Below are 25,889 nucleotides of genomic sequence, written 5' to 3'. Positions count from 1 at the left end.
GGTCGTTGCCAACATTCACCCTTGCTTGACTCCTTTATATTGTCCTTATTACATCACCAACAAAAAGCTATGTATGTAATACTTTTCTATACAAATACAATGGAGTTCAATAAATTCTAAGTATTACTGACATGTAAATTGGAGATTTGCATCCATTGACATTTTAGTATACAAATTAAAACACTATCCCATTGTCTAGACTCTAGACAATATAGGAACCTCTAATACTTTATCCCACCCATTTTTGAATATCTGAATATCAAATTGATTAATTGATAACAAATATCCAAAGAAACTAATAGTAGGTTTTTGAATTTTAAAAGATTTAATCAGTTGTTAATATCTAGGATATCTGGGATGTCTCAGAAACTGCAAATGCTGGTGGTTCATACAATGTTGTTAATAGATGTTTTACTGTAAATATTGCAACTGGGTTACATCTGACAGATATACTGTATGTATCTTCTTGAATAATATTTGCATTGGATACTGTTATTGTCCCAATGTATTCTACTCTATATGTTAATTTTCTTCTGTTGTATTTTTAAAACTCTTGGTATGTACATAATAATGTATGTATTTGGGGGGGGGGGTGTTTCTCCCTGATCCCCCCACTTTTTCTCTTATTATTTTATTTATTATTTATTTATTTATTTATTTAGTCCAATACACAATGAGGGTTTTAGTGTGTGTGTGTGTGTGTGTGTGTATATATATGTGTGTGTGTGTGTGTGTCACATGTTTAAGCTGAATTTGAAAATTAAGGGAGACTAGGATAGATCTATTTCGGCCTTATTTTGGCCTCATCAGCTAGCCATACCCACTGGGACTTGAACCTGCAACCTTTGCCTTGTAAGGCAGAGAATTATCCTCTAGGCTACAGTATCCAATCCCTTCAGCTCTGTACCAGGGAAGGGTTACATTTTGTGTCGAATCACCCTGGTATATTGAAGGAACATCACAGCTCCTTTTTTGCCTCTCGGCCCAACCCAGGGCCATTTCCAAGGCAGTTAATTTTATTGATAGCCGACAATTCTATCTGTATGTGTCACATGTTTAAGCTGAATTTGAAAATTAAGGGAGACTAGGATAGATCTATTTCGGCCTTATTTTGGCCTCATCAGCTAGCCATACCCACTGGGACTTGAACCTGCAACCTTTGCCTTGTAAGGCAGAGAATTATCCTCTAGGCTACAGTATCCAATCCCTTCAGCTCTGTACCAGGGAAGGGTTACATTTTGTGTCGAATCACCCTGGTATATTGAAGGAACATCACAGCTCCTTTTTTGCCTCTCGGCCCAACCCAGGGCCATTTCCAAGGCAGTTAATTTTATTGATAGCCGACAATTCTATCTGTATGTGTCACATGTTTAAGCTGAATTTGAAAATTAAGGGAGACTAGGATAGATCTATTTCGGCCTTATTTTGGCCTCATCAGCTAGCCATACCCACTGGGACTTGAACCTGCAACCTTTGCCTTGTAAGGCAGAGAATTATCCTCTAGGCTACAGTATCCAATCCCTTCATATATATATATATATACATATATGTGTGTGTGTGTGTGTGTTTTCGTAGATTTTCACGGGTACAGGTATGACGGTCTTGGTATATTCAGGTTTCTTCCCGTGTAGGATTTGGAAATTTCTGGCGACGTTTCGACGAGGTCTCACTCGTCATCTTCAGGCTGGTATTTCTGTTCTTGTTCTCAGGCGAACACAGCGAGACCTGAGCTGCCTTCCTTCTATAAATACTGGTGGCTGGGTGTGGTTTGATGGCTCAGCAATTGCTTGCTGTGTAGATGAAGATGACGAGTGAGACCTCGTCGAAACGTCGCCAGAAATTTCCAAATCCTACACGGGAAGAAACCCGAATACAGTGATCCCCTGATCATTGCGAGGGTTCCGTTCCAGGACCCCTCGCAATGATTGGTTTTGCGCAAAGTAGCGCTGCGGAAGTAAAAACACCATCTGCGCATGGGCAGATGGTGTTTTTACTTCCCAGCAGCGAGGAGCCGAAGATTGGGATTTCCCCGCCACCCACGCAAACTCCTCGCTGCTGCCGTGCCCACCGCTCGCCCGCCCTTCGCCCGGCCACCCGCCGTTCGCTTCGCTGCTCGCCCGGCCACCCGGGTTCGTTTGGCTTCGGGACATGCCGGCGGCGATGTTTTAAAACAGCCGCGCGGTTTACCAATTGAGTCCCGAAGTCAAAGGCGAACTTTGGGACTCAGTTGGTAAACCGCGCAGCTGTTTTAAAACGTCGCCGCCGGCATGTCCCGAAGCCAAATGAACCCGGGTGGCCGGGCGAGCAGCGAGCGAAGGGCGGGTGGCCGGGCGAAGGGCGGGCGAGCGGCGAACGGCGGGCGAGCCGGGCGAATGGCGGGCGAACGGCGGGTGGCCAGGCGAACGGCGGGCGAGCCGGGCGAACGGCGGGTGGCCGGGCGAAGGGCGGGCGAGTGGCGAACGGCGGGTGGCCGGGCGAACGGCGGGCGAACGGGTGCTGGGGGGGGCTTCGCCCTCCCGCCAGCAAGAGGGGGAAGACCCAGGGAAGCCGCCCAGCAGCTGATCTGCCCGGCGCCATCTACGCATGCGTGCCCATAGAAAAAAAGGGTGCGCATGCGCAGATGGTGTTTTTACTTCCGGGTTCAAAAATTGCCATATAGCCGTTTCGCAATGATCGGGAGCGCAATACCCGGGGGATCACTGTATACCAAGACCGTCATATATATATATATATATATATATGTAGATTGTTCTGAGTTCGGGTTTTGCCCTGTGTAATGTTTTGCATGTCTATGCGACGTTTCGGTGAAATCACATTCACCATCTTCAGGCTGGAGTTCCAATCTTTGTGTTGTTGTAAATGGAATATTAGCAAACTGACATTTCTTTCTAGTATGTAGTGTGGGGGTGGAGATTTGCTTTGAATGTAGCAAATAGATTGGGTGACTATGCTTCAGTGATCTGATTGGTTGGTGTAATCATAGTTGTTAGAAGGAATGACATGAAGATTTTATGAAGTTTTTTGTTTAAGGCTGATTTCCAAATATAAAATTCTAAAATCATAATAATTAGAAGGATTGACATGTTGAATATTATGAAGTGTTTATTTTGTTTAAGGCTGGTTTCCAAATCTCTGGCAGGCGGGAGGTATCATCCCTTTTATTTAAACAAAGGGGTCTCTTTTCAATTTCGATAGCTTCTAGAGAGATTCTTTTATATAAATTCTCTGTTTTGTGGAGTAATTTAGTTTTTTCAAAGTCAATTTCGTGCCCTGTTTTTTTAATGTGCTGGACAAGGGAGGAGGTCTTTTCTTGTTTTTTGACTGCATTCACATGTTCTGCTATGCGTTGGCTCACTCTTCGGTTAGTTTGTCCAATGTATGTGGCTGCACATGTTTTGCAAGGGATTTCATAGATTCCTTGGTATTCCAATTGGATTTTATCTTTGGGGCTCCTTAGGATATTAGATATTTTTTGGTTAGTGCAAAATGAGGTTTTGATGTTATGTTTGTGCAGGATTTTACTAATTTTATCCGTGGTGCCTTTGATGTAAGGAAGGATGGTGGTGCCATTGTCCTGTTCTTGATCTTGTTTTTTGGGGGGTGTCTCTTTATTGATTAGGTTTGTTATTGTTTTCTCTTTGAATCCATTAGAAATTAGTACATCTTTGAGTTTGTTCAATTCAGTTTTTAAGTGCTCATGGTCAGCTAAGCGTTTGGTTCTGGTGATGAGAGTTTTGGCCACTGAGGTGATTTGTGCGGGGTGGTGGTGTGAGTGTGCATTTAGATAACGGTTGGTATGGGTTTTCTTTTGGTAGATAGTATGTCCTAGGCTGCCATTGGGTTTTTTATAGACCAGTACATATATATATATATATATATATATATATAGATAGATAGATAGATAGATAGATAGATAGATATAGATATAGATATAGATATAGATATAGATATAGATATAGATATAGATATAGATATAGATATAGATATAGATATAGATAGATAGATAGATTGTTCTGAGTTCGGGTTTTGCCCCGTGTAATATTTTGAGTGTCTATGCGACGTTTCGGTGAAATCACATTCACCATCATCAATGTGATTTCACCGAAACGTCGCATAGACACTCAAAATATTACACGGGGCAAAACCCGAACTCAGAACAATCTACATACATATACCATCAGCTAGCCAAGTATATATATATATATACACACACACACACATACATACATACATATATACACATACATACACATACACACACACACACTGTTGTGGTTGGCTCTGGCCCAGCTCCTGCCCCAAGGAATGTGGAGGTGGATGCAGGGGAATCATCAACATATCGTAGGCCTGTTTTATTGCCGACATAATTAGGGAGTGAAGTTTCCTCGGAAGAAGAAGATGGTCGGGGTGACTTGGAAGAGGGGAGTTTGGCAGAGAGCCCAGGAGGAGATCAATCATCCTTATCATCCCTGGATTCTGAACAAGAATGTATGACACATCCACGCATGCGTAGAGTGATGCATAGGAGACAACAACTGAAGGATTATTACAGGAGATAAATGAGGCCACCTGGGGTTGGGTGGGACTGCTGTAATTAGTGCTACAGATAAAAGAGCAGCCTGCTGTTTTAGCCTCATGGCAGTTTATCCGATTCATAGTTTCGTCGAGATTGTGGTTTTTGCTGTTCAAGATTGTGTGTGGACTTTCTGGACTTTAGAATTGGACTCAATTTCCCAGTTATTGGGTGAGCATTTGGATTGCATTTAACCTGTGCCTTGTGTGTACCAGAAAATCCCTTTGACATTTAAAAAGGGAGCTGTTTCTGTTTTTCTGTTGATAAAGACTTTTGGGTTTTCCTTCTATCGTGTGGTGTGTGTCTTTCTGGACTAATTACCCTGTAATTACGGGAGGTTGAGATACACTGGCAGAACAATACACATAGTAAAATACATGATGAAGGTTATAGAGGAGATACTCATAGTGAAATATATCTAAGAAAGAATAGAAAAGAAAAGAAGATATAGTAATAGAACATATCAATGAAAGAATAGAAGAAGAGATATAGGAATAGAAGAAAGGTATAGGAGAACAATAGGACAGGGGACGGAATGCTAGAGGCCAAGTGGCCTACCCCGATGAAGCTAGATATCACATGTTTTACAGTAGTGGTCCACAACATTCTGTCCATGGCCCATTGGGAACCAGGCCAACAAATGATGGGTGAGTATGCAAGCTTCCTTTGCACTTGTGCAGGATTTAGGCTGCATACACAAAATCATTTCCCTCTCTGCTGCTGAAGCAGCAGACAGCACTGTCGGTCCTTGCAGCCAAAAGGGCTGGGGACTGTTGTCTTAGAGATCACCAGGGAGTGTAAAAGATTGAAGAGAGATAATTCAAAATCTCCTATCTAATTCTGTCACCCCAAGTTCTGTAGACTAGCCAAAACCAAATCTTACAATGTTCTTCATGTGTTTTAGTCTCCAGGTATGTAATCATATTTGTTGCTGTTCTCTGAACTTTTTCCAAAGTCTCATCTTTTATGTAATGTGGTGACCAAAACTGGTTGCAGTATTTCAGATGTAGTCTTACTATGGCTTATAAATCTGCCTCTGCCTCCCATCTATTTGTCTCCTTGTAGCAAACAGCAGCATGGTCAGCTTCAGCACAGTCTGATTTAGCACAAGCAGCTGATTGGTGGTTGGATCAGCATCAGAGAATAACAATACTCCAAGCTTAATCAACCCTTCTCAAACTCCAATTTCTTTAATCTGAGCAGAACTTTGAACCGAACTCTTTTCTTTTTTGTATCCCCTTTTAATCCCCTTTTCCATTTTATTATTTCTATTCTTCCTTCTAGGAAGGAAGGACTATGTTAGAAAAATAAAGAGGTTATTGTTTGGATCAAACTTTGGACATTTGATAACGTAGTTATGATGGTGACAATGTCCCAGGGTTATTTGAACATCTCTTGGGATCTTTAGACAAGCAACTTCAGGGATTCACTTAATGACTGTGGCAAGAAAGCTGGTAAAGTGAGGCAGAACTCAATAACCGTCTGACCCAGGAGATAGAAACGTTGGCCTCCCCGAGGATTATCTGTCTGACCAGTGCACTCTTTTGGAAACAGATTAGCAGATCAGGAGTCCACTTTGAAGCTCCACAGAAAACATCTAGGGGGGAAGGCAGGCTGTCCTCGACTTACAATGGTTCATTTACTGACCGTTCAAAGTCGCAACGGCCCTGAAAAAAGTGACTTATGCACCCTTTTCACACTTAGGACTTTCGCAGCAGCCCGATGATCGGAAGGATCAAAACTGTGCTGCCGTTTCATATTTATGACTGTTGCTGTGTGTCCTGAGGTCACGTGACTCCCTTTTGTTTCTAATCGATCCACGCCCAGGCATGAAAATTTGCCATTCAGACATTATACTTTTCCGCCCACACTGGAAAAAAATTAGAGGGAACATTGGTGGGCAGGGCTTCAGCAACATTCACTGTATAAACTGTGCAGACATTTCCACCCACTTTTAGAGGGAGGGGAAAGTGCTTCCTATACACTGAAAAATACAGTAATCTGGAAATTTGATACATTGCTGACATCCCTCATCTAAGTCATTTATGAAGATACTGAAGAGTACTGGGCCTAAGACAGAACCTTGTGGTACTCCATTGCTTACTTTCCCCTATGTAGTACCATTAAAGACTACTCCTTGAGTATGGTTTATCAGCAAGCTACAAATCCATCTGGTGGTGATGTTGTCTATTCCACATTTTTCCCATAGTCTACTTTGTCAAATGCTTACTGAAATCTAAGTAATGCTATATCCTCAGCATTTCTATTGTTTATCAATGAGACATCAGAGAAGCAGGTCAGTGATCGATCAATGTGCAATTTAGAATTTCTAGTACTGAAACTCATGTAGGCTCATTCCTGCTTCCCAGCAATCCAAGGCTGATTCTAAATCAATAAAAGCAACATCCTGGGAAGGAGAACTGAGGATTTCAATTGCTTTGGATATATTTTCTTCAGTTTTAGTTCTTAGGAAATCTACCTTGCTACTGAAACATGCATGTTAATTGATATTCATGAATCAGCAGGAGGAACAGAATATAATTTTATATTAAATGAGTACTATACTTTCCCTTTTCATGTAAGGGGAAAATTCTTAAGGATGCTGAAATGTAAGGGGATATGTAATGATTATATAAACACAACCCTTCCTCAGAAAGATTAGAACACTGTGTCCTTTAGTTAAGAATGCATGTTTCCATTATTCTCTACCACCACTTTTTTCTCTTAAGATTTAACCAAAGAAAGCCATGTATGACCATTTGCAGTCTTTGAACTATTCAGGCACAAACTGGTTGCCAGATCCAGAGTTCTGCCAACTTATGTTTTCAGTTCCTACATTCTGTTTCCTATGAACAGTAAAGCATCTTACCCAAATCTGCAGCTTGACTCTTTTTTCATTCCTGTAGACAGTCTTCACCTTGAAATCGATGCCGACAGTACTAACAAAGTCTGAAGTAAAGGAATCATCAGCATATCGGAAGAGAAACGATGTCTTGCCTACGCTGCTGTTGCCAATGATCAAAAGCTTGAACATGTAATCAAAGTTTTGGTCAGCAGCATCCTTGGGGATCTGTCGGGTATGGTTTGCAGAGGCCATCTAAGGCAAGGAAATGGATATCTTTAGTGAAGCTCAAGGCCAGAGCAAGGCCAGAGCTTTGCAAACAGAAGTTATATTCAGGCATGATAACCCCTTAAGCAAGATAGAGACACAGATATGCTTACCCACCCTACCCACATCCTCTCTTGCCTTTCGTTGGCAGGGGATGTCTTAAAAGAAATAGTACACCTGTTAGCACAAGCATCATAGTGCTTCCTTTGATGGGGATCCCTGCATAGGTTTCAATTCCAAGACAGATGACACTTGCAATCATATTCAATGCAATGGTGTACACACATTTTTTTTTCATTTAGATCTAAAACAATGCATGAAAGTCTTCATTGGATTAATTGCTCAACATATTCAGTCTTCATTGCTCAACACGGCAATTGTCACTTAACATGAGACAGCTCACAAAATCACAATTTAGTGGAATTCTCAGCTTTCAATCCCAGTTTCTTCTAAGACAACTATCTTGGTTTGAGATATCTTGGTTGACTCATCATCTCAGAGATTTTAAAGCAGCAGACTCACTTATACAACTTCAAGGTTTAAAATGTTTATCCTGGAGCAGCATACATTTGGATTTATCTCCCTGCCCTGTGAAAACTACACCAGTGTTGGGATTCAACCAATGTAACAACTGGTTTGCTGAGTGCATGACATTTGAAAACAACTCTAAAACTTATATTCAGCCCCAATGAGAAAAACGGCTAAGGCATGGTTGCTCTGCCGCAAGTATTATCTGGGCTTCAAACAAAGGAAATATAGGTCAGCATAATATAGGGGCAGATGGCCCCATCTGATTGTCGGAGCAAACCGGTTTGCTCTCGACAGATTGCCAGAAGTAGGGGCTCGCTCAAACCGGGCTGAATCGGTACAATCCCTCCCCGATACTACACCTATTGGATGGTGAATTCAGTTAGAGTACTCAGTAGCAGCAGATAACAATAGTAAATCAAGCAATCAGATATCTTTGGTAGTAATCGAAGAACTTCATTTGCACAATCAACTCTGGGCTTTCTGCCATGAGATCTAACTAAAGAAGATAACCACATATGCAAGGCATTTAAATATCCCTGATCCACAATGTCACATTATCTTTATTCAGCTATTTTGAATGATTATTCAGCACCCAAAATAATGTTAGGGGTTTGGAAAGATGGCAAATTTATTAATGCATATTGATTTTACTAACAAGCTGCTTTTGGAGAATGTCTATTAATAAATATAAAATAACTCACCAATATTTCCTACAACTGACTCTCCCACTCTGGTGATCACAGAAAAACATGTTTGAGGACTATTTAACAAAACAGTAAAAGCCTGGAAAAGCATCAGGTCCAGATAACTCCTTCTTGCTTGAAAGTTTGTGCTGACCAATTGGCCCTCACTTCACCCTTATTTTTAATAAATCACTGAAGATGTGCTATGTCCCTTCTTGCTTCAAAAGCTCTATTATTATCCTAGTGTCTAACAAACCCTCAATCAGGGAGCTGAACGACTATGGACTGGTTGCTCTGACACCACTAGTTATGAAAATCTTTGAAAGGTTAGTGCTGGTATACTTGAAAACCATTACAAATCCATTATAAGATCCCTTGCAATTTGCCTACTGAGCAAACAGATCAGCAGATTATGCTGTTAACATGGCACTGCGCTACATCGAGTCTACGGAGAGGGGCGGCATACAAATCCAATCCAATCCAATCAATCAATCAATCAATCAATCAATCTTACAACATCTTGAATCTCCAAGGATCTATGCAAAGGTCCTTTCTGTAGATTTCAACTCAGCATTCAATATTATCATTACAGATATTCTTCTCACTAAACTGACTCAGCTAGCTGTGCATTACCACACCTTTAAGTGGATTAGAAGCTTTCTAACAGACAGCAAGCAGCAGATGAAGCTATTAGCACAGGTGCCCCCTGTGTGCTCTCTCCCTTAACTTTTTCTCTCTACACCAAATGACTGCATCTCAAAGGATCCTTCTTTATAAAGTACTGAAGTTTTCAGATGATATAAGAGGTCTCATTCAAGATGATGATGAATCTGCATGCAGACGGGGAATTAAAACAACTTGCCCCCTGGTGCAGTCAGAACAATCTTGAACTGAACACACAAAACTGTAGAGATGGTAGCACATTTTTGGGGAAGCTCTAATACTAGACAACATGGTATCAATAGTAGAGACCTTCAAGTTTCTAGGTCAGAGGTGGGTCCCTCCCGGTTCAGATCGGTTCATCTGAAAAGGTAGCAACTCCCCCCCCCCCCAAAAAAAATTTTAAGCCAAAAGCAAGGTGGCAACTGCATGCACAGTGCCAGAAACTTGGCTTCTGCACAAGCACAGAAGAAATTTTTAAAAACAAAAAAAATAAAAAAAGATAGCAACACCCATGGACCAGTACCAACTGACCTGCTACCTTTTCAGATGAACCGTGTGGCCACGTTTCATGAGTATACATCATCGAAGCAGGTCAGTTGGCATGTGCAGAAGCCAAGTTTCTGGCACTGTGCATGCGGTTGCCACCTTGCTTTTGGCTTAAATTTTTTTTTTGGGGGGGGGGTGTTGCACTTTGTATGTATACTCATGAAACGTGGCCACACCCATGACGTGTGGCCATGTGGCATGGGAGGAAGCGAAGTGGCAGTGAGATACTGTAGTTTTCAAAATATAAGACACACCTTTTTCCTCCCTAAAAGAGGTTTAAAATTCAGGTGCGTCTTACACTTGAATGGTAGTTTTTTTCGGAGCCCCCCCCCCGTGCTATTTTAAGTGCTAACATAAAATATTCTGCTTTTCACACATCAGTAAGGTATTTAAAATGAGTAATATTGCCCGTACCTGAACACACTTGTAAATGGATCACAGGGTTCCTAACAGACTGAAAGCAGCAGGTGAAACTAGGAAAAATCACATCAGATACCTGTACAATTAGCACAGGGGCCCCCCAAGGCTGTGTCCTCTCACCACTTCTCTTCTCTCTATACTCTCTATGCATCTCAAACAATTCATCTGTTAAACTACCGAAGTTTGCAGACGACACAACAATGATCGGACTCATTTGAGACAATGAAGAATCCACATACAGATAGGAGGTTGAACAACTAACCTTGTGGTGTGACCGGAACAATCTAGAACTGAACACACTCAAAACCGTAGAAATGGTGGTAGACTTAAGGAGAAACCTTTCTACCCTTCCACCTCTCACAATACTAGACAACAAAATATCAACAGTAGAGACTTTCAAATTTCTAGGTTCTATCATTTCTCAAGACCTAAAATGGTCACCTGACATCAAAAACAACATCAAAAAAGCACAACAAAGAATGTTCTTTCTGCGCCAACTCAGGAAGCTCAAACTGCCCAAGGAGCTGCTTCTACAGAGGAATCATTGATTCTGTCATCTGCACCGCTATAACTGGTTTGGTTCTGCAACCCAACAGGATCGACACAGACTTCAGAGGATAATCAGAACTGCAGAAAAAACAATTGCTGCCAATCTGCCTTCCATTGAGGACCTGTATACTGCACAAGTCAAAAAGAGAGCTGTGAAAATATTTACTGATCCCTCGCATCCTGGACATAAACTGTTTCAACTCCTACCCTCAAAACATCGCTACAGTACACTGCACAACAAGATAACTAGACACAAGGACAGTTTTTGCCTGAACGCCATCACTCTACTAAACAAATAATTCCCTCAACACTGTCAAACTTTTTACTAAGTCTGCACTTCTATTCCTACTAATTTTTTCTCATCATTCCTATCATCCACTTCCTCCCACTCAGGACTATATGATTGTAACTTGTTGCTTGTATCCCAAGATTTTTATTAATATTGATTGTTTCTTCATTGCTTATTTGACCCCTATGACAATCATTAAGTGTTATACCACGTTTCTTGACAAATCTATATTTTCCTTTATGTACACTGAGAGCATATGCCCCAAGACAAATTCCTTGTGTGTCCAATCACACTTGGCCAATAAAGAATTCTATTCTATTCTATTCTATCCCATCCCACTCTATTCTACTCTACTCTATTTATTTATATGTATTCTATTGCAACAGCCACTGATATAAGAGAAGCTTTTCTTTCTCTTCTCTTTACAATCAAGAGCAATGCAGAAAGCCAAGAGGACTCCAATGGCAGTTACGTTCCATTCTTCAACTACATCTGGAATCCTGCACAGGTTATACTAGAGATAAAGCAAGCATCTAGGAGGAGTCAGTGATTTTGTTCTATCTGCCTGGAAGTAAATGGGTGCCAGGCTAGGTCACCCTGTCTTGGCACATCCTAGTTAGCAAACATATTCAACTAAAAGAAGTTACCACCCCTTGACATTATTCACTGATGCCAAGAAGTTAAGGGTGACTTGCTGTGTAGATGTCTCAGAAAGAAAAAAAAACCACACACACACACACTAGCATTGTCTCATTCTTTTGAAGCAATCATGGATGGATGGTAACCATTTATTTTTACTGCAAATAACCAAGCTGGGTTTGCCCATCATGGTAATTTCTATATTATGAATGATGAGGCAATTATAGTCATGCTGAAAAGGCCTATCTCAGAAAGTCATTTGCTCTACCAATAGGGTTTGGTGACACTAGTGAAAAAATATATCTGTTTTGGGGAACCCAAAATCCAATGTGAGAGATGGGTTCTATTTTCTGCCCACTGCCCCAAACTGGTGGGGCGGTTGAGGGGGGAGGAGCAACAATTGTACAAGTGAAGCCATTTTAGATGCAGACAAGCCTTTCCTAGACATCCAAACCACTTCTTAGAGGAAACCCATTAGCCAACTTGGAAGGAGAGAAAAGGATATTGACACTTCGTTTCTAAAATTATCAGCAGTAGGATGCTTATTAATATATGTAGTCCAGACAACAAGGACAAAATCTTGAGAACTGCTTTGAATTCTGGTCTAGATGCCTTAAAGGCTCTTTAATATATACTTTGACCTTGGCGGCTTCCTTGTGAGGGAGAGTACTATCTGTACTCCAATCACTCCCTTGCAGTAGCTGGATTGCTCTCAGGGATAACAATGCATTTTTGCACACATGTGCTTCTTTCCTAAACTATGTTAATGGCACCAAAATACATGTATAGATTAGGTGAAACTTGATTTAATAGCAGTAAATGTAAGAATAATATTGGAGTCCTAGTGGACAATCAACTAAATATGAGCTAGCAATGTGCTGCAGCAGTCAAGAAACCCCCAAATGAAATCCATGGCTGCATTAACAGAGGGTTACAATCAAGATCAAGTGAGGTACTAATGTTGCTCTATAAAGCCTTAGTAAGACCACGCACACCTAGAATATTGCATCCAGTTTTGGTCACCACACTATAAACAAGATGTTGAGACAAGTAAAGGGCAGCCATTTGTGGCCCTACAGAAATGCTCCGGGGGGGGGGGGGAAGTGCACACACATACACAAGCGTCCCCACCCTTCAGTTTCCTGTGCATGTGCAGAATCATGCCTGAGGCAGTTCTACCCAGGAGCCACCAGGTGGAAGAAATCCTCCAGAAAGGAGAGCAGCTCGTCAGGGAGATGATGTCGCTCCTCCGTCGCCTGCTTGCCAGTCTCCCCGGCGAGCTCCTCTCCTTCCTGGAAGATTTCTTCCCGCTGGTGGCTCCTGGCCAGGATTGACCGCTGCCAGCCGGCTGCAGCAGCAGTGGCAGCAGAGGCACCACAGTCAGTCCCGCCCAGGAGCCACCAGCAGGAATAAATGCTCCAGGAAGGAGAGCAGCTCATCGGGGAGACTCTGGCAAACAGGTGACACAGGGGAGCATCCTCTCCCCGACGAGCTGCTCTCCTTCCTGGAGGATTTCTTCCCGCTGATGGTTCCCGGCTGGAACTGACTGCCACCACGCCTCGCAGGACCCAGCCCCACAGCCACCAGCCGCAGTGGCAGAGGTCTCAGCAGCAGCAGCAGTGGCAGAGGTCTCCCATGCCTGCCAGATGAGTGCTGCACTCTCTGGACCCACCTAGCAGGGGCACTGTTGCTGCCAGCTGGAGTGACAAGAGTCGGCTGCTGTATGGCCGGCAGTGACGGAGTTGCATGTGCAGCTCCATTTCTGCCAGTGGAATGGCATTTCATGCCATTCCACTTGCTGCCCAACTATGGATGAGACTCTAGAAAGAGTGCAAAGGAGAGCCAGATGATTAGGGGACTAGAGGTTAAAACATACGATGAATGGTTGCAGGAACTTGGCATGGCTAGTCTAGCGAAGAGAAGGACCAGGGGAGATATGATAGAAGTATTCCAATATTTGAGGGGCTGTAACAGAGAGAAGGAGTGGGGCAACCTATTCTCCAAAGCACCCAAAGGCCGGACAAAGAATAATGGATAGAAACTGGACAAGGAGAGATTCAACCTAGGAATACAGAGAAATTTTTGGACAGTGAGAACAATCAAACCAATGGAACAGCTTGCCTTCAGAAGTTGTGGATGCTTCATCACTGGCTTTTAAGAAGAGACTGGACAGCCACTTGTCTGGAATGGCAGGGTTGCCTGCTTGTGCATGGATTAGATGACCTATTCCAACTCTGTTATTCTATTATTATCTGTTATAGTCTTTCCCCACCTTTCCACAAAATTAACAAACAAATCTCTTGCCAGGCAAGACAACAACTGGTCATTGCATATGTATGACTTGGTGATTATGATTTGGGGCTACTGAAGAGGAGAACAGCAGATTAGAGTTAGATCTTCTCTCCATGCAGCTGTAATTAAGCTGAAATTCCATGTTGGCAAGATGTGCCTCCTTTCTTTAGCAGAATATACAAAAGGAGAGTTGCCATTTTCTGTTGTTAGAGGAACACAGCAGGCTTCTGGAGAAGAGGAAAAGTCTCTACATTTTTCCGAGTTTGCTAAGGAAGGCTTGTTTTTTAAAAAAGCATAATATAAATTTTTAAGGTTTATTTACAAGAAAATTATACAACTGAGTTATTAATATTATTTACAGGTCTTACACGAGATTAACCATTCTTTGTGCTTGTGCAAATGTACATATTTGAGTACATGAATAGTCTGGTTGTACTTGATCTCTCCTTTCTTGGCAAGGTTTTCATAGCAGAGGTTCTAATCCAACCAGTCAAACTAGTTGGCTCTCTGTGACAAAGAGCTGTTCAAAAAAGCCACTTTTCTGGTTTCCTCAGTTTTATCAGCAAACAGGCCTATTAATTTATAGGCAGTGAACAAAAGCAAAGATCAAAGGTGTGCTGAAGAGAAATGCTGGAAGTGAATTCTCTATCAAATTGTGCCTCCCCTCAGCCAATAAGATTTTACAGCAATAGCATTTAGACTTATATACCACTTCATAGTGTTTTTACAGTCCTCTCTAAGCGCTTTACAGAATCAGCATATTGCCCCCAACAATCTGGGTATTAATTTACCCACTTCAGAAGAATGGGAGGCTGAGTCAACCTTGAGCAGGTAGTGAGATTTGAACTACTGAACTACAGCTAGCAGTTAGCTGAAGTAGCTTGCAGTTCTGCACCCTAACAACTGCACTAACACTAGTTCTTAAATCCCAATTTAATTTTAAATTGGGATTGTCTCTTTTGTATTAGTTCTTGATCAGATACAATAACAGAGCATATTAAAAATGATGAATCAGATTAAAACAGTAGCTTTGTTGGAATAACTGTGTAAGCAATGGCAGAAAGAATCTCTGGTATCTCTAGAGATTTACTATATCAAAGTGCAGGAAAGCTTTTCCTAAAATTTGACATCTCTGGGGGAAATGTATAACTGAGAAATCATCAACACTTTCCAACCTGAACAGTTTCTAGGGCATTATAAGGAAAAATAGTGTTGGGCCAACCCAACAAAGTTCGGGTTCAGTGGGTTCAGACTAATTTGGCGGCGGAGTTCGGGTAAGTTTGCCGAACTTGAACCCCAACCTGAACCCCAACACTTCTGGCCCTGCCCTCCCATCTTCCGCCAAAGCAGCTTGTGGCCGCCTGTCTCCTTTTATTTCTTACGGAAAAGGTTTGGATGCCACAGCCGCACTTTTTCCATAAGAAATAAAAGGAGACAGGCGGCCGCGGGCTGCCCTGGGCAATGGGCACAACAGGGGGGGGGGGAGCCGCACTGCCTCCAAGCCCAAAATACCCGCCCCGGTGCACGCAGCAGCTTCCCCGCCTTGGATGCCCTCTGCTTGGGCTTTGTTTCCCGCTCCCCCCTCCCGGCAAGAAGATGGGCTGCCCAGGGTTGATAAGATTTCCCCGCCTCAGGAATGGCGCTGCAAGTAAAAGGAGGCAGGGAATCCCATTTGCTTGCCACCCACACTGGGATTCCCGGGGCGGGGCTTTGACGTCACAGGCTGAGGTTGCCTGGAGGGGGCAACGGCAGTGGCGGGGTGGTTGTGACCATCTTGTGTGCTGAAGGGACGACCGGCCGGCCAGAGCCCTCCCCGCCTCCCACGACTGGCCATCACCTGCTTGATGGAGCCCGACACCTCCCCCCCAGCGCTTCAGGATCCCGGCCGGCAGCTTCAAGCGGGCTCTGGCTGGGAGGGGGAGGCGGGGAGGGCTCAGGTCAGCCGGTTGTCACTTCAACGCACAAGACGGCCACGACCCCCATGCCACCGCCATTGCCCCCTCCTGCTGTCTCCATCCGCCCGTGTGTGTGTGTTTACTCTCTGCGCAATCAGAAGCTGCCTTATTGCAGCCCCCTGCTTCTTTATTCCTGAAACTAGCAGAGCCACCTATCCATTTAAGTCTCAATCCTGTCTCTTTCCCTCAGAAAGGATTTTCCATTCTATTCCGCATTCTTGAGTCTCTCTCTTCCCTGCTCCTTAAACTTAAGAAACTCATTAGGTCCTGCCCAGCCATTGACCCTCAGAGTGGAAAAAACTCCTATGATAGAAAGGGGTGGGTGGATGCGGGGGAGAAATAGTGTTAAAAGTAGGAAGCTACTGGTTGCACAGAGGACACACACACACACACACACACACACACACACTGGCAGATGGGGACAGCAGCCGGGCTGAGGTCACCTGGAAGGGGCAATGGCGGCGGCGGGGGTCATGGCTATCTTGTGCGCTGAAGGGACGACCAGCTGGCCAGAGCCCTGCCCGCCTCCCCCTGCCAGCCAGAGCCTGCTTGAAGCTGCTGGCCAGGATCTTGAAGCGCTGGGGGGGAGGTGTCAGGCTCCATCAAGCGGGTGATGGCCAGGAGGGGAAGGCGGGGAGGGCTCTGGCCAGCTGGTCGTCCCTTCAGCGCACAAGACAGCCACAGCCCCCCTCCCGTTGCCCCCTCCAGGCGACCTCAGCCCATGACGTCAAAGCCCCGCCCCAGGAATCCCAGCGTGGGCGGCAAGCAAATGGGATTCCCTGCCTGCTTTTGCTTGCAGCGCCATTCCCTAGTTGGGGAAATCCCATCAACCCCGGGCAGCCCACCTTCTTGCCGGGTGGGGGGGGCAGGAAACAAAGCCCAAGCGGAGGGCATCCAAGGCGGGGGAACTGCTGCGTGCACCGGGGCAGGTATTTTGGGTCGGAGGTGGCGCGGCTCTTCCCCCCTGTTGCGCCCATTGCCCAGGGCAGCCTTAGCTTACCCCAGTGCTCTTTAGAAAGGGGATGGGGGCTGGTTCTGTGTTGATGTAGGCCCCGCCAGCCAACCTTGGCCACTTTAAGACTTTAAGACTTTGTGGACTTCAACTCCCAGAGTTCCTCAACCAGCCAACTTTGGCCACTTTAAGACTTTGTGGACTTCAACTCTCAGAGATCATCACTCAGTTTCGCTGAGTCAGAGCCCTCCCCACCTCCACCTCCTGTCCACCGTGGTGTTCGAGCGAATGCCAAACCTGAACACAGACTTTTTTAAAAGTTCGTGTTCGGTATGCTGAACACCGCAAAGTTCTGCAGGGACCCAAACTATGCAAGTTTGGTTCGCCCAAAACTAGAAATAAACATTAAAGACAGTTAAGTGGTTACTTGGGTCAGTTAACAAATGACATATTTTTCAGAGTCCGCTTCACTATGAAGGAACCAGCTTCAGTTGGAAAACATCCAAGGAGAAATAGGTCATGATTTACACATAAGAAAGATCCATATACCTAAGGGGCCCAATTACTATTTCAGTCTACAGAAGGAGAAAAGAGAGCATGGAAAGGGATCCTCCCTAATTTTCTATTGAATAAAAGGAAAAGAGGCAAGAAATTTATTATTTATTTATTAAATTTGTTTATTGCCCATCCCCCCAAAAGTGACTCTTTTATTCTTGCAAGATTCTGTGAACATAACCTTATAATCCCAAAGGTGCTTTTTCAAAAGGCAACTAAACTTTTGCAGTGAAGCTTCTTGGATGAGAAGGGAAACATCTTCCAAGAAAAACCAGAAAATCATCCCCTCTTCCACAGCATCAGGGACATTCACTTCGCTGTGTGATATGTGGCATTTTTAGGAGATATCTCCACATTCCAGTCTTAACACACTTGGTAAGAAATGCAGATGCTAATACTGCCAAGCTTCAAGCACTGTTATAAATTATGGATCCTCAGGCAGGCACTATACCTCCATGCTACCTGGCTGATATAAAGCATAATTTCCTAATTTGTACAGAAAGGGGAACAATTTATATCACAGAGAAAAAAGAAAAAAATGTAACACATATTGTTCTAGACCTTTAACCCCCTTTCCCCAATTAGAAATCGCACTACCCAAAACATTCAGTTTTCCTGGACTTGCCACCTTTTAGCAATTCCAATGTTAGTTCCAAGGCTGAGACAGAGAGAATTCCTTCTGCTGTTCTGCTTCCAGATCTACACTTCCAGCTTAGACGGGAGTGATGAGCATGAGCCACCCACAATTTCAGGAGTGCAGAGACTCACAGCATTATCCTCAACCCATCCTCATCCTCCACCCGTGCCTCCTAGCTTCATTTCAAAGCAGCATTTTCCATCTTGCATGTATGTATGTTGGGCTTTAAGCAATTCCCCACACTCCAACTGACTACAATGGTGGGAACACATTTTACTGACCAGGCACTGCCTCCATGTTTTTTCCTACAAGATGATTGATGGAACATTCAAAGGCGGACTATTCTGTTAAAGAAACCCAAAAACCTAGGGAGTTTGGCTGAAATTCTGTCAAGTTCTCCTTCAAGTGACAATGATAGAACTGAGTTTTCTTGTTTCATTTTAAAACTAGTCCAGAAGAGATAAAGAAGCAAGGGAATTCATCCATCAAGGGTGCAAGAGACCAAGTACAGATGAAACAACAGGCCACTACTGAAACAAAGCACTGAAATCCAGAAAGGTATTTCTTGATTACACATGTGGAACCAAACTGCTGAAAGTTGCAGGCTGAGTAAAACCTTATAACTAGCAACATTTGTCTCTAAAATCAAAAGAGAAGAGGGTCTGGTTAATCTTAATCTGTATGTATATGCCAGATTACAGATTAACAGAATTAGAAGGGACCTTGTAGGTCATCTAGTCCAACCCTCCCAAGCCTAAGCAGGAGGAAAGTATATATACCATTTCTGACAGATGGCAGTCCAGTCTCTTCTTGAAAGCTTGAAGTGATGTTGGAAATCTGTATTTTCTTTGCCTAGTGGGCTATGGATGTCTGAATCTGCCTGACAAACAAGGAAGCTACATTAAAACTATTGATTTATTAATTTTATTTATTAATTAGATTTCTATACCACCCTTCTCGAAGCGACTCAGGGTGGTGTACAACATTATAAATGCAGACAATATATGTAAACAAATCTAATTATTTTTTAAAAGAGTTATATAAAATTACTAAAATTCTAGAAAAACCCCCATGCACAGTCATGCACATTCATCCAATTCAATCATTCATAGGCTTGGCCAGAGACAATCTTGTCACTCAGGGCCCCTATGCCAGCCAGCAGAGGTAGGTCATCAGAGCTTTATGAAAGACCAGGATTGAGTGGGCAGTAAGTCTCTCGGGAGGAAGTTTGTTCCAGAGGGCCGGGGCCGCCACTGAGAAGGCTCTTCCCCTAGGCTCCACCAACTGACATTGTCCGGTTCAAGGGACCTGGAGAAGGCCGACTCTGCAGGACCTAACCGGCCGCTGGTATGTATGAGGCAGGAGACGGTCCCATAGGTAGTCTGGTCTTAAGCCATGTAGGGCTTTGTAGGTCATAATCAGCACCTTGAATTGTGCCCGTAGACCAATTGGCAACCAATGCAGCTCACAGAGGGATGTTGAAATGTGGGCAGATCTCAGGAGCCCCACTATAGCTTGTGTAACTACATTTTACACAATTTGCAGTCTCTGAACACTCTTCAAAGGTAGCCCCATGTAGAGAGCATTACAGTAATCAAACCACGAGATAATAAGGGTGTGTGTGATTGGAAGAAGTGACTCCCTGTCCAAAAAGGGCCGCAACTGACGCACAAGGCATACCCTGCAAACGCCCCCCTCATCACAGCTGAGAGGTGGTCTTCTAAGCTCAACTGTGGATTGAGGAGGATGCCCAAGTTGCGGATCCTCTCTGAATGGGGTAAGGACACCCCCCCCCCCCCAGGGTGATGGACGGACAGTTGGAATTGTCCTTGGGAGGCAAAACCCACAGCCACTCCATCTTATCGGAATTGAGTCTAAGCCTATTAACGCCTGTCCAGACCTTGAAAGCCTCCATACACCGGCACATTAGCTCCACTGCTTCACTGAGTTATATGGGGTGGAGATGTACAGCTGAGTATCATCAGCATACTGATGGTAACTCACCCTCTGTCGCTGGATTATCTCACCCAGTGGTTTCATGTAGATATTAAACAGCAGGGGCAAGAGGACCAAACTCTGAGGAACTCCACAAGGGAGGGACCTAGGAGTCAACTTCTGGCCACCTGCCAACACCGACTGCAATCCGACAGAGAGATAGGAGGTGAACCACTGCAAAACAGTGCCTCGAACCCCTAGCCCCTCCAGCTGGTGCAAAAGGATACCATGGTCAATGGTATTGAAAGCTGCTGAGAGGTCAAGAAGCACCAGGATAGAGGATTGACCCCTATCTTGGGCCCACCAGAGGTCAGCTGTCAGTGCACCCAAAGCAATTTCGGTGCTGTAGCTGGGCCTGAATCCTGACTACCAAGGACCCAGATAATCAGCTTCTTCCAATGACCGTTGGAGCTGGAGTGACACCACCTTCTCAATGACCTTCCCTGTAAAGGGAAGGTTGGAGACAAGATGATAGTTGTTCAAAACAGCTGGTCCAGGGAAGGCTTCTCAAGGAGGGGGCGCACAACTACCTCCTTGCAGGGAGCTGGAAAGGACCCCTCCCTCAGAGAGGCATTGACAATCTCCTGGACCCAGCCCCATGTCACCTCCCTGCTGGCCGAAGCTAGTCAGGAGGGACACAAATCCAATATCCCAAAACCAAATCATGATTTAGTATGTTGCCATCTAGACCTTACAGACTTCAAACAGACTTGCATGGAATTCTTGGTTCATGAAACTCAAGAGGAAGGTTTCCCCTCATTTTGATAAAAAAACCCATAAGATATTATTTTCTTCTCAATTTAAAAAAATGTTTATTGGAAAACTTGGGACTCTCAAAGATAGCAGTCTCATTTCTACAAAATGCCCTAAAAGAAATGATACTTCATCAAAATAACAACTACAAGCTTTAAAGTACCACCACTTTCACTAACAATTAAATATGCATTTGTGAGTTGTTCTGGAGATATGTAAATCCATAAAGTACTCTCTAGAAAGCTCTCTAGAAGGAACACAAGATTCTCTTTCCCTTCACAGCCTCTGAATCCTTTCAAGAACCCTGGGAACCTGTAGGCAGAGTCAAGAAATAGCCTAAAGTCACCCAATGAGATTTTGTGGAAATCTGAAATCTGAACTAAGATTTTATTCCAACATTACAGTAATTCCACTGTAGAGGGAATTAATCTTTCTTCAACCTCAAAATAGTTCCAGAGCAGTAGACAATGTATTAATCTAGCAATAAAAATATGGGAAGAAAAACTTCAGTACCCCGCATCCCACAACTAGGCAGCCAGTCAAAGGGAACTAAAATGGGCAGTCATAAAAATCCCAATTTATTGTCTGAGAGGGCCATTATGGAGGGTCAATCAAACTTTTTATTGCTGAGTCTTCTTAGGATCGGCATGTATGACCTTTCTAACCTAATAAGAATAATTGGAAAAAATGTCACAACATGATAACTAGTCCATAAATAACGACAGATTAAATATTTCTACTAAGGAATAAAACACAGGTTCTCTTAGCAGAAATTTCAGCAATATTAGCATCACCACTAAAGGTTCTTCATAGATTTGTCATATTATAATAAATGAATTTCACTTTTTAGTGAGTATTGATATTGTACGGATGTATCCTTTTAAAAATATTTTCTTAGACAAACCATTCCTTAGTCACAGGTCTACAAATACCACAAATACTAGCTTGATATTGGTAACTAAGCAATTAGTACAATTAATCTGAATTTCTATCAATTTTATTTGAATACATAATTAGCAGTAAAGAATTATATAGTAGTCTGTAGTTTGTAACTCTAGGGAATTGCTGACTACTTCCTATAGGTATTTAAGGGTGGTGTATGGGTAATTCAGGGTGGAGTTACAATGTTTGGCAATGGAGTCAGATGATGATTTGAGCTCTCAACCAGCTTACGCTAGCCACCTGTTACTTTCCTGCTAAAAAACTTTGGAGAAAACATGCCTTGTCTGCTGAGATGCTGGGAAGCTGTAATTAGTAAGTCTGTGAAAACTGGCGATTCCTTATCTCATGAAAGAATGCACCAGTAGCTTTGATCTTTGGCAGCAGCCTAGCCACGGAACTGATAGCTCTTAATTACCCTCACTGAGAAACTTGCCAAGATTATCTCACACACATGACTTTGTCTTGTAAAAATGGGACTTTATATATAAAAAGACTGATTTGAAAATATCAATGGGTGGATTCCTTTGTTTTCAAGCTGTGTAGGCCAGAGATAGAACAGAGGTAATAGGAGTTAACTAACTTTCAAGGAGGTATGCTAGTCTCCAATTCCCTACGAGCCCTATCCCAGGACATGGGATAATGAATAAGATTGCCCTTCACATTTATAAGTCTGTTCCTCTTTTTGTAAATAACTACAATGTTCTCAAACTGACTGAATCAAAGGAGTTCTTGTAAGAGCAAGCAACTTCTAGGCAAGCTCAAATTCTAACATCCTGAAAGCCAGTAGAAACCACAGGTGGCAACAACAGGTGATGCTTGGAGGTGGGGTTTCAAAGCAGGCTTATGGCATGGTAAAATATTTTGTGCCCATATAGGCCTTACTAGCTACCTGCAGACATATCATGGAAAATCCACAATCTATTAGATTTTAAGATCCTCTTCGAACACGATGGACGAACATCATCATAGCATGATAAAATTGTATTTGGATTATATTATTTGAACCAGCAAGGATTTTTCTCCTTTATGTAAAAATCTAGCTAGTGTTTCTCAACCTCAGCAATTTTAAGATATGTGGACCTCAACTCCCAGAATTCCCCAGCCAGCAGAGAAGCAAGGAATTATTTTCTATAGAAAGTATTGAATTTTTTAGATCCTGATCTGTTACATCATGACGTATACTTCAGATGCAGCTCTACCTTTTCAATAAGAACTAGACCTTAACTTAGTTTTTAATAATTTTGTTCAGTTTGTTCATATTAGGATAATGTTCTATCCTAATATTAACAAACTAAATATTTAGTACTCTAATATCCTACTATGATTTGGACTGACACTTCATGTGAAGCCATCTTTTATCATGCTATGCTAAGCAATTATAACCGAACAGGTTTTCATAATATCCATGCTTCACAAGTTTTAATAGTTGGCTTCATACAACATGCTAAGCCAAAAATAAACAATCATGCAACCTGTGCATCCAGTTTTTGTGGTTGTTTTTTTAATACTACTCTTCTGTTTCTGTCCTCCCAAATCAAGGTAGATTAAGGAAAACAAGACAAAAGGAAAATGTCAACTGTACAAATTGTGAGAGAAAATAAAAGCCTAGATCCATCAGTTTATCTGTACACTCCACTCAAGCATTCTTGACTCCAGGAATGCCACGTTTCATTGTTCAAAAGCCAGAAAGAGCCATTCAGGTGTGCAGATGCCTTGTCTGCTTCTAATGATCACGGATAGAAAGACTGCAAATACTGACAGCTTCCAGGACCATCAAACAGATATGGATGCCAGTTGAGATTGCCACAAAAGATCAGAATCACTCTATATGTCCTGGTAAAAGCACAGAAACTGGTTGAAATAAAAAAAAAAATCATTGCTGTGACTCTTTTAATGGTAGTCTCCTAATTCTGAAGGAACTTTCACATTGGTTTTCTCTTGCAGCAATGCTAAACAGATCTCAAAGATTATTTCAGTGGAAGGAATATATTTCAGTCTGTAGATCTCCTACATTTGATTAATAGTTGGAACAGTACCAGATCCCCACAGCCATATCCAACTGCATGAGAGGCTACTACAGCCTTCCAGGACTTAGTGCTCTTCAAATGGATTTACCTAAGAACATGCAGTAAACTTAACAATTGACTCTTCAAGTTGTGGATAATGAATATAATTATCCACAACAATCCACTATGAATAATGACTCTGTGCAGTGCTTTTCTAGGGCCCTACAGCGGTTTTGAATAGCCACTGACTTCCAATGAAAGATGGTCCCCCTAATTTTCCCTTCTCCCTATTTTTACTGAGAAAGAGCAGAATAGTATTTTGGTACATTCTTGAAAGAACAGTGTGAATTGTAAATAGAACACCGATCCGAACTCTGCTGATGTTGATTCCATCGTGATTTAAATACATAAACCCTGATAATTAATCTCATGCTATTTAGTTTTATTACCCTCATTTTCAAAGAGAAGCTCTGATGTTCGCAATTGCCGGATAAGGCAATGGATGCGTGGCCGTTTCCCAATGCACAAGTTCGCGACTCCGCAATGAAGGAGAGTCAAGTCAGAGAGCCTTCCTGCATCAACCCCAAGACAGTTGCCCTCGCCTTCCCACTCGGGCGCCGGCGCGCCCAGTCAACGCACCCCGAAGCCTCAAAGGAAGGAATGCGCACCCGGGCAGTTTGGAGTTGTAGCCTCGCTTAGCGAACAGGGGGAGGAAAGGCTACCCCGACGCTGACCAGGAGCTGGTCAGCTGCCCGGAAAGCAACCGGACGTTGCAACTGGCCGTAGGGCTCCCTTCGAAAGAGTTACAGAAGAAGCCAAGATCCCTGACTGACTTACTTCGCCTGGCTACGGGGCGTAAGGACCCGAGCCTGGTTTCTCCCACAGGCTGGAAACGGCTGCAATTTTCGGGCTGATTTAGTTGCTCCAGAGAAGAGGAGAAGCAGCAGTACTAGCAGCTCCTGGTCTGCGCGAGAGGAGAGCAAAGCCACCCTCGAAAAATAAAGGAGTGCCCGAGCCGTCTTCCCGCAGCCAACGCTCCACATCATCCAACCACTCCCACCTGGAGCGGGTCCGGAGCGCCCGCCCTGCTCTCTCCCCACCCCCGCCAGGTCCGGGGATTGCAAGGCGGTTCTTCGGCTGAACGCGGAAGCAGGATGCCGGGAGCTCCGGAGAGGGCTTTCCATGCTTTCCGGCGCTGCCCTCGAATTCTTACAGGTCTCGACCGCCCTGCTGTAGCTACGGGAGAATCTCACTTCCTTCCTCGTGGCGGGACCTCAGTGGTAGCTCAATAAATACTGCTTTTGCCTCTGTAGCCGCTTCTTGTTCCGGAGAAAGTTTTATTGAATCGTATGGTGTTAAAATGTTATCCAAAATAGATTTTAGGATTCTTTTTATTGTGCGAACCTAAAACTACTGTTTTACGTTTACATGATTAAGGAAACCAAGCCTGAAACTATAGTACAGTCATTGTAGCAAGAGCAGAATGACCTTATGGACACCCTCCTTCAAGTTTCTTAAATCATAGTTGCTTGCGCTCCGGTTCACGTGCAACTGAAGGTTTCTCGTTGCAGACAATCTCGTTGAAGCAGGCTATGTAGTGACGTCACAGATTTTGCGGAAGGCTAGTCAGGACTCTTCAGACGTTTGTTTTTATACGCTGGAAGTCGAAAGGCACATAAATTTAAATAATTATAATTATATCCCCGATGTTTCTCAGCGTTTCTGATTTCCAAAAACTCTAGGGAACAACGTCGAAAAGACTACAGTATTGCTAGTCTCTGAAGCTGTGGTCACATACAC

At 43.3% G+C, this 25,889-nt stretch overlaps 1 protein-coding gene across 4 annotated transcripts in view; it reads right to left on the bottom strand.

Moving 5' to 3' along the window:
- The window catches only part of RAB3D (RAB3D, member RAS oncogene family), a 36,249-nt gene extending 10,677 nt beyond the window's left edge, over positions 1 to 25,572 (bottom strand). Inside the window, exons 1-3 of one of the 4 annotated variants that reach the window (XM_070741640.1) lie at positions 24,927 to 25,295; positions 19,173 to 19,273; positions 7,443 to 7,670 (exon numbers count right to left, since the gene is read on the bottom strand). In XM_070741640.1, the coding sequence (XP_070597741.1) occupies positions 7,443 to 7,670; positions 19,173 to 19,175 (231 nt within the window). In that variant the 5' untranslated portion in view covers positions 19,176 to 19,273; positions 24,927 to 25,295. Of the gene's footprint in view, positions 1 to 7,442; positions 7,671 to 19,172; positions 19,274 to 24,757; positions 24,868 to 24,926 lie in introns of those variants that run through there. The other 3 variants (XM_070741641.1, XM_070741643.1, XM_070741644.1) reach the window with 3 other exon arrangements.
- Between the last annotated feature and the right edge of the window lie 317 nt (positions 25,573 to 25,889).

Source organism: Erythrolamprus reginae, chromosome 2, assembly GCF_031021105.1.
Source record: "Erythrolamprus reginae isolate rEryReg1 chromosome 2, rEryReg1.hap1, whole genome shotgun sequence".
NCBI lineage: Eukaryota > Metazoa > Chordata > Lepidosauria > Squamata > Dipsadidae > Erythrolamprus > Erythrolamprus reginae.
The sequence above is the reverse complement of the archived record's forward strand: the minus strand, read 5'-3'. Positions and strand labels throughout refer to the sequence as shown.